Source organism: Strigops habroptila, chromosome 1 (genome assembly GCF_004027225.2).
Source record: "Strigops habroptila isolate Jane chromosome 1, bStrHab1.2.pri, whole genome shotgun sequence".
Classification (NCBI taxonomy): domain Eukaryota; kingdom Metazoa; phylum Chordata; class Aves; order Psittaciformes; family Psittacidae; genus Strigops; species Strigops habroptila.
This window is the reverse complement of record NC_044277.2, coordinates 118523965-118533076: the sequence shown is the minus strand read 5'-3', so window position 1 is coordinate 118533076 and position 9112 is coordinate 118523965. Positions and strand designations below refer to the sequence as shown.

Here is a 9112-nt window from a genome sequence, read left to right as displayed (position 1 = left end):
CCTCTCTTTACTTAAGAAGCAATGTTCTGAAATCTACAAAGCATAAGGAGTATCCTTAGGGAGGCAGAAATAAAGCATAAGGCAAGATCCTTCCTCCTTGCTACAAACTGGCACTGGCATGCTTCCAAGCCTGCCAAGTTTTTAGAAACACTGGACACACTTCAGTAAGAAGCAGCAGCTCTTACCTAAACACGAAGTCAGAACGATCGATTTCAGCTCCACAGCTGGAATTTTTCAGAATGCCTCCATTTCCAACCACGGCACAGGTCTTGAAGGGATAGACTGAAAGGTGAGAGGACTGCAAACAAACAAAAAGACACAGCCAATGCCTTATAAATCTTGTGATTGTTTCTTTGCACATTTAATCACTTGTCCTTGTAGGTTTAATCTGGTAAATCCCAGTGAAAGCATTCACCATTTAGCACACAGGGTTGCCAAGCCTGGACAGCCAAGAGCCAAAAATAGGCACCAACAGACTGAGAACTGCTACTTCTGTCATCAGAACTTTGAGGGAATAACACAGGATTGTTAAAACTAGATTAATATCTTTAAAGACACTTCAGAAAAATTATCTAGTAGTGGACTGAATGCTTTACAAGCTAAGGACCTAACTTTTACTGAAGACAGTCTAAATTTACCCATTTTCCTTTGCACTGTAACAGACTGGGGGTTGTCACATAGTCACCGACTTTATCAGCTAACAGAAGGTAACTTTGTAAATGCTCATTACTTTGTCATCACACAATTACACTTGATGTAAAATAACCATTTAGGGGAACCTGAAGATGCTGCTAAGGACAGTCATGTGCCCTGGCTTAACTCCTGGTGAATGGGATAGCTAACTGAAGAAGTTACTGTTTCTCACTGTTCACCCTCTACTCCTCTCCTTGTCGGAGGTTGCTGTCTTGCAGGGGGGAAGCTGAATGGGACCTAAGTGCATCCACGTGTGACCCAGCACAGATCAAAACCTAGCAAATGAATGTAAATTGTTGGCTATTTCATTTGACATTAATATAGTTGGCTGTTATCCCAGGGTCTCAGAAACATCTCATACATCTCGTTCAGCCTCTCCTGCTGTGGAAGCACTGACATTCAACAGAAAGGCCAACAGCTGGGCTACTTCCACTGCATGTCCTAGGTTCAGCTGTAGCAGCCAAGAAACTGAACTCACTTGTAAAACTGAGTCAAAATTTGCTTACACAAAGCATTATCCTTCCTCCTTCTCTCAGCAGGTTACCGAAAGGGAATCAGGAAGTGACACTGTTACGAACAAAGCAAGAAGTGTGGGAAAGTGGCAGACATCAACAACATGTTCAAATATTTTGTTCAATTCTGAAAAGTCAGTGGGAGAACACAAAGGCCAGAGAACTCTGGCTAACTTAGCAAGTATACGTTCAGATAAAACATGCTACTTTTTTTTCTTTCACTCAGTTTAGATTTGGAACCACTGTTCCCTCTATTGCAATGAAGTTTTTAGTGATTCACAGCAGCATTTAGAAAGGACTAGACTCATGGTAGTTGGGATCTCACAAACCCACAATGCCAGAGATGGGTAAGAGGGCTCCCATGTGCTCTTAGTTATGAGAAATTACGTACATGTCTGTGCCCCTCTTTGTGTGGTTTCCAGAGCTTGTATGTCTACTGTAAGTCCCGATCTACAAAACTGGATTCCTTTGCTCAACCTGTGTTTCTCGCTGCAAAGGCTCCACCCCAGTGGGCAATAAAGCTGACGAAAGGGCTGGAAGGAATGTCCTATGACGAGCAGTTAAGGACTTTGGGCTCCTCTAATTTGGAGAAAAGGAGGCTGAGGGCAATCTCTTTGCTCTCTATAGCTTCCTGAGGAGGGGATGTGGAGAGGGAAGTGCTGATCTCTTCTCTCTGGTATCCAATGATATGACATGTGGGAATGGTTCAAAGCTGCACCAGGGAGGTTTAGACTGGGCATTAGGAAGCATTTCTTTACCAAGAGGGTGGTCAAATACTGGAACAGGCTCCCTAGAGAGGTCATCAATGCCTGAAGCCTGTCAGTGTTTGAGAGGCATTTAAACAATCCCTTAACAAGATGCTTTAACTTGGTCAGCCCTGAATTGGTCAGGCAGTTGGACTAGATGATCGTTGTAGGTCCCTTCCAACTGAAATGGTCTGTTCTATTCTGTTCTATATCAGGTTTACCACGAAAATAGCTTTCCTAAGTTATATGCCCAAGCCTGCACCAGAAATGGCATGGGAATATGAGGAATATGAAATGTTGTTCCAGACTGAAATGCCTTTGAAAATGGGAATGAGAAAAGCAAGGCAAACATGCTCAGCGTATCCACTCCTGAATTCAGTTGGCTGCCAAATCAGGATGCAACTTGTGTTCTTTAGCAACAATCTGATCTATGGTACTCTGTCCATGCCTCCACCACTGCAGAAGGCAGTTAAAAAATAGGTCCTACGAGGTGAATGAATAAGTGTATACAGGGGGTGAAGGGTCTCTTCCAGAGGAATCAAAGAAAGCAGCTCATTTACTAACCCAAAATATATATGATACTGCAATTACAATAACAGGTAAAGATACAGTTCTTACCACAGGCAGCATCTTAAAAATGTCCTCTGTAATGAGGATGGTCTTTTTACTGTCCACTTCATAACTCATGTTACTTCCCAGTGGGCTGTTGTTTTGAGAAGCAATAAAATTGTGAACTGCATCACAGCAGGAAGCTAATTCTGACCTGCAAAAAACCCAAACAAAACCTGCTCAAAGAGAGGCAAATAAGCAGGAAAATGGTGGTAGAGAAGTAGGTCAATGAAAACCAGTTCTAATTAACTAAGCAACAAAAAGCTACATGAACTCTTGACTTGCTTTTTAAAGCAAGTCCATTTTCACACCAAATGTTCAGAAACAATCAGACCGAGAACCCCTTTTCTTATCCTATTTTTCTCTCTTGGTCTCCCTTTCTCATCCAGAAAATGTTGTAATTGGTCTTCTCCTTACTATTATTTGCTTCAGCCCCCAAAGAATTAACAATGTGATTTCTGTCCACATAGAATGAGTGATTGTAAGAAACTAGAAGGCTGAAGAAAGAAGAAACCAAGCAGATTAAAGGAACGGCGATGGGAAGTACTGGCTATAGTACTTAGTGAACAGTTAGATGGTCACAGGCCAATTAACTAATAATTCATTTCCACACCTGCTCAGCACAGTTTTCCTCTGCACAGGATCACAGATGTTAAATAAATTACATCACAACTTGCAAATAAAGAAGACAGATATCTTTGTGGTAGAGACAGAGAGCCTAGCTGTTCTCCAAAACACCCAGCAGAAGTACTTAGATGGATAAAACTGCAAGGGAATCACTCAAATTTTATGTAGGAGTGAAGGCTATCACCCATCTTATGACTCCTGTTACCTCCAAAATTATAAAAATACTATGTGTGCAAACATCTTATATTATTAACAGTGAAATGCAATGAAAAGCCTCATCAAACCTCTGAAATCGGACATGAAATGCTGTAATTCATTTTGCTTCAGGGAACAATGTTCTCTCTGCTGCTACTGGATCCAATTTTCAGACTGTAAGGCTGAAATATTCATGGCCAGACATTATCTATCAATTGTTAGGACATTAGGAGAGATGCTAAGAGAACTACTAACCATTTAGAGAAGGAAATTCATTGATAACATAATTGCTTGGAACTTTGAAGAAGATAACACAGCAGGGAATTCTGTCCTAACACTGAAGGTTAATTGAGAATAAAAAAAAAAAAAAAAAAAAAAGATATATTTACAGTTGGAGCCAGCAGAATAGAAAAGATTTGTTTCACACTTTTTCAGCAAGGCAAACTAAACCATTGGAACTACTTAAACAACACAGGCCAAATTCTGGGTGAAAGTAAGCTGACTTTAATAGGGTAAGACACAGCTAAGAGAAGTTGCTTCATTTATCAACAAGGTACACAGAGCAAATATTCTAATAATAATATAACTCTATTTCTGATGGAGATAAGGCATAGTCCAGAACATGGAAGAACCCAAGGATTATGTTTTCTGGAAGACAGGGAAGAGAATGAACAGGTCTGGCATAACTCTCAATCTTACTTCTCTTGAAAAAATGGTCAACAATGGAGGAAATAAAAGGTGGGAAGGTTTGTTTGATTCATATATAAAATACCAAACAAAAGACTACCATTTCAGTTGTCAAACTGCTTACTGTACATATTAACCCATTTTGAATATTGAGCTCTGAAACTCGTCAAAGTTCCCAGATGCGTGAGGAACACTGGCAACGACTGAGTGCTGGGATGACACAGATCTGAAATAATCATACTAGAAGAGTTACTAGGAAATGTGAACAGGAAATACAGCTCCTGAGGGAAGAAACAATAGGGTTCAGATTTCCACAAGCCATATTCAGCTCCACTCCCTGAACATCGTAATTCCCACTGCCTTGATCAAAGCTTTAATGAGCAGGGCAGGTCTGTGGTCAGTGAAAACCACTAGGTACAAGGGTGGGAATGGAACTGAGACTAGGCTCTTGTGGGTCAGGAGGTGCACATATGGTGAAAACAAGTGGACATACAGCGCTCTATTTTAAGCATATAGAAAAATACAAATGGAGCAATGGGGCAGGAAAGTAAAATTATGAAGTATGGGAACACTGGATGTTATTGAACCACTCTTGTATAGAGTCCACTTGCTTTTCTGTTTTGTACACATTTTCCTATAAGCAGCTCTTTCTAACTTCAATATGTACTGCAGTAATAAGAGGATTCAGACATCACTTCAGGCCCTGAGGGCACCACCACGCCTTACTACCCCTGCCCAGCCCCTGGGGCCACTCCCATCCTGCCCATGGCCCTGGACCCCATTTCAGCCCTCCAGAGCCATCAGTCCCTGCCCCAGCAACACCACAGCAGGGCTAGTTTCCAGCTGTGCCCATCTTGTCCCCAGGCACACGCCCACATCCAGGGCTAGGGCTGCCCACTCCTGCCTGGGGTGCAAGGAACCTAGCTGCCAGTCCCTGCTCTGCTAGCCAGGTCATTGCACTTGGATCCCATTCCTTGTCCCTTAGGGAGCAGCCATCCCTCACTGCTCTCTGGCAATCACACAGAGATGAGGAATCACAAACCCCACAATTTTTGATTTCTTCAAATTTTTTCTTAAAGCTAAAACTAGCTAAAAGTCCTAAATATTATGTGTCAACCACAGGAGGTTCAGAAGAGAAGGAATAATGCCAAAATATTCTTGCCCAGCTTTGGTTCTATGTGTGATGGCAACCAGAACCTGAAAAAGCAAACTGATGACAGATAACAGTCATTAAATACAGATGATGTGGGTTTGCTTTTTATTACTCATTCCACAAGAACTAGTTCTTCAATAAAAGCAGAAACAGTCTGGAAGAAAAATGGATATCAAAATTAATAAGAAACTAATTGTTTAAATTAATATTATGGATCCACTGTGGAAGTAAAACAGCCAGGCTAGTTCAGAAACACACTGAAAACAAGAGAATACATACTGATTAATGAAACATATTCTGATCTTATCTAAGAGCATACACGCTAAAAATTTGGAGGTAACAATAGAAAACTCCTACTTAGATCAAATCATGACACAGAATCCCACTGTACCCAAGCATTGACATACAGAACTGCAGCAGGAATGCATGTAACCTGCAGAAAGCAATACCCACTGACAATATATTTAGCTATCTGTTCGTATAGGATTTTGTACATATGGTATGTCTACAACTGACAGCAAACAATAACGAAGCAGTAGAGACAAGGCAGTTCAAGCAATCTGTTACTGCGATCATCATCATAGTATTAATGTCATATGTGGTCTCTGTCATGAGGTAATGACACCCTAAAGAGCATGTACCTCATAAGATCAAGACATGTATCATACAAGTTCGGAGGAGGACCACAAAGCTAATCAGAGGGCTGGAACACCTCTGCTAATACGGAGGCAGGCTGAGACAGTCGGGCTTGTTCAGCCTGGAGAAGAGAAAGCTCTGGAAGACCTTAGAGAAGCCTTTCAGTACCTAGAGGGAGCCTGCAAGAAGTCTGGTGAGGAACTTTTTACAAGGACAGTTAGTGATAAGACAGGGGGAATGGCTTTAAACTGAAAGAGGGTAGACTTAGATTTGATATTAGGAAAAAATTCTTCACTGTGAGGGTGGTGAGACACTGGCACAGGTTGCCCAGAGAAGCTGTGGCTGCCCGATCCCTGGAAGTGTTCAAGGCCAGGTTTGATGGGGCTTTGAACAACCTGGTATAGTGTGAGGTGTCCCTGCCTGTGGCAGGCAGGTTGGAACTAAATGATGCTTAAGGGCCCTTCCAACCCCAACCATTCCATGCTTCTATATAGTCCACTCTAGTGGAAGCCAGAAAGCATCTGCAGTATCTAAATATGCTGATGTAGTTTCTTTGCAGCTCCTTGCAGCTAATCAATAGCTTATTGGCTATTCTGTAGCCAATAAGCATTTTAGCTGGTTCAGTGCTTGTGTACAGGCTGCACGTGCCTGCTGACAAGACACAGTGTGAACACATCCACAAGACATTGCAAGCATCTCAACATCTTGAGCCAGCCATAATGGCTAAAGCAGTCAGCAGTTAGTCTAGGGCTAGCAGTTTCTCAGGTGGTCCAAAAGCCAGAACTGCCCTTATCCTGCATGAAATACGAAGAATCTAGAAGAAGGGTGAAATCTGTCTTTGTGGAACAAGCTTCTGCAGAGTTTAAAAACTCCCCTCTCCTCCAAACTACTGATACAAGCACCAAGACGACCTTTGATTCATCCTTCTGCAGTAAGTAGGATTCTTTTTTCAGAACACATTCTTTAATTAGAAATGCTTAGCTAAAGTCATTTTGTTCTAGATTTTTAAAAATATTTCATTCAGATATATATCTGGTGTGAAAAGGCACTTGCTTCTGCACCAAAACTTCACACAGTCTCCTCCTTTGGGGCACAGGAAAGAGAACATACCACTGGAACTGTCTGCTCCAGCCTAAAGTTGGAGCACCGCGCCAACACAATTAACCAGTGATCTTCAAGGGGCTGCAGTGCTCCCAGGAGGACATGAGCCTGCAGAAGCTGACAAAACTGTGTGAACTTAATAGTATTTCTTTTGCTTACACTACACTCCACTGTGATGGCAGTGCCTGTAGGCCTCGGGCCAGAGGGCATTCTCCATTGTTGAGGACAGTGTGGACTATTTCATTGTCATTATACATTGGACTAAATTGAGGTGGGAGGAGGGGAAGGGTGGATGGGAATAGACACTGCAGAAGTATCAAAATACACAGAACATTGCTCTAAATAGTAGATGCTCAACTGTCCTCTAAGGCCACATTGGGGAGGGTGAGGCAAATCATCTTAATTTGCACTAAATTTGCTTAAGTTCGAAGTTAGGAAGCACAGTGAAACAGGTTGCTTAGGCAAGGTGCAGAATTTCAACAATTGGAGATTCTTAAACTATTCTTTCAGTAGTGGTCTCAGTCCATTTGACTCTAAGTCACCTTTTACTAACATCTGTACAAGCAACTGTTTGCAAAAAGAAATACCAGTCCTGTTATAAAGTACCAGCAGTGCTTACACAGATGTATCTCTCTGTGGATCTTCAGTTACCCAAGACACATAAACACCACATAAAAGGGATAACCAAGCAAAAGTAAGAGTAGCAAATATTTAAAGCTGTAACTACTGTAAGCCTGATGCTAAGTGTATTTCACAGCACAATTTGCAATATCATTTGAATAAAGGGTGAACTATTCCAAGCAACTGAAGTTTGTAAATTACTAATAACCAGATAAAGTCTATGCTTGACTAATAGCTTGTATTAGTAGTTCACCTAACTTGGGTGTTTGTAACCATTAGTTCATGTGAGCTATTGTACTGTACATGTGAAGACAACAAGGATTTTGAGGTTTCATATTAAAGAGACTGTCTTGTCAGTACAGAGAAGAACCCACAAAAAATTCCACTGTATAACAGCAAGATTTCAAGGGTGTGACTACAAATAATGAGACTACCTTTTATGTATGTCCACTGCTGTAAAATCTTATAATAAGCAAGCAATTATCTTACTGTACTGCACTGTGGGCTCTAGACAACGATATGGGTCAGACAAGCTCTTGTCAATCCAAGTCAATAGCACCAAAGTGCAATGACGCATATTATGACATATTCCAATCTTTTAGAAAAGAGTGGTTAAATCTGGTATCTGAAACAGAATGTGTTGAAGGAGAATGATACTCTGACAGCTCTTGAACTGTCTATAAATGAAGTAACATCATAAATGTCTAAAACAATGAAAGCCAACAGGGTTGAATCTGAAATCAAGACTGAATATATAAAAAGTGTAATAAAATTTCCAAACCAAAGACTGTTTAAAGAGTCTGCCATGAAGACATAATTAACTCCGTCTGATTCTAAATTAGGTTCCTCCCATAGGAATCCTCCAACCTTTAGGAAGTATATAGTCTGTAGAGCAATTAAAAATTCAACCATTTCTCCAAACTGTCCCCAATTACTATCTCTCAACCCACTCTTTTTCTCTCCTGAAATAGAAATGTGTCTCTGAATATATACTCCCGATTTTACATATGATTTGTTAAACCTATGGAGCAAATGTACTCCTAAATCACACTATAATCTCAGAGTTCCACGTATTTTCTTGTATACTGCAATGGAAGATTTCAGACAGTACAGTGGAATTATCGATCTGTTTAGTGTTAGGAAAGCTATTGATTATGCAGTCATGTAAGCTTATGAAAGCATAAATTGACCTTGCAGGGTATTTTATTTGTGTTTCAACTGTGCTTCACTGCAGTACACAGATGTTGTGAGCAGGGCTGTTATTTATACACCACAGTGTAACACACTACAAATTAATCTCTTCAAGAAGGAGTGGGATTTTATAATCTGCAGGAATGTTTAATACACACTTTTCAGAAGAGATATTAAAGTGGGAAAAGGGTAATAGAGGTCAAGTGGAATAAAAAGCAGGAGGGAAATTACAGGGCTAGGAAAATGGGTTGATCTTTTAACTATTCTTTTCAAGATCCGGGGTTCTTTTTTTTTTTTTTTTTTTTTTTTTTTTAAGTAGTATTGTATTCATTTAAAGAAAG

General features: G+C 40.6%; 1 protein-coding gene across 4 annotated transcripts in view; it reads right to left on the bottom strand.

Moving 5' to 3' along the window:
* The window catches only part of ST8SIA6 (ST8 alpha-N-acetyl-neuraminide alpha-2,8-sialyltransferase 6), a 45235-nt gene that overhangs the window by 16444 nt on the left and 19679 nt on the right, over window positions 1-9112 (bottom strand). For 3 of the 4 annotated variants that reach the window (XM_030483299.1, XM_030483308.1, XM_030483318.1), the window contains exons 5-6: window positions 2570-2714; window positions 186-298 (exon numbers count right to left, since the gene is read on the bottom strand). In XM_030483299.1, the coding sequence (XP_030339159.1) occupies window positions 186-298; window positions 2570-2714 (258 nt within the window). Of the gene's footprint in view, window positions 1-185; window positions 299-2569; window positions 2715-3471; window positions 3551-9112 lie in introns of those variants that run through there. The other variant, XM_030483327.1, reaches the window with a different exon arrangement.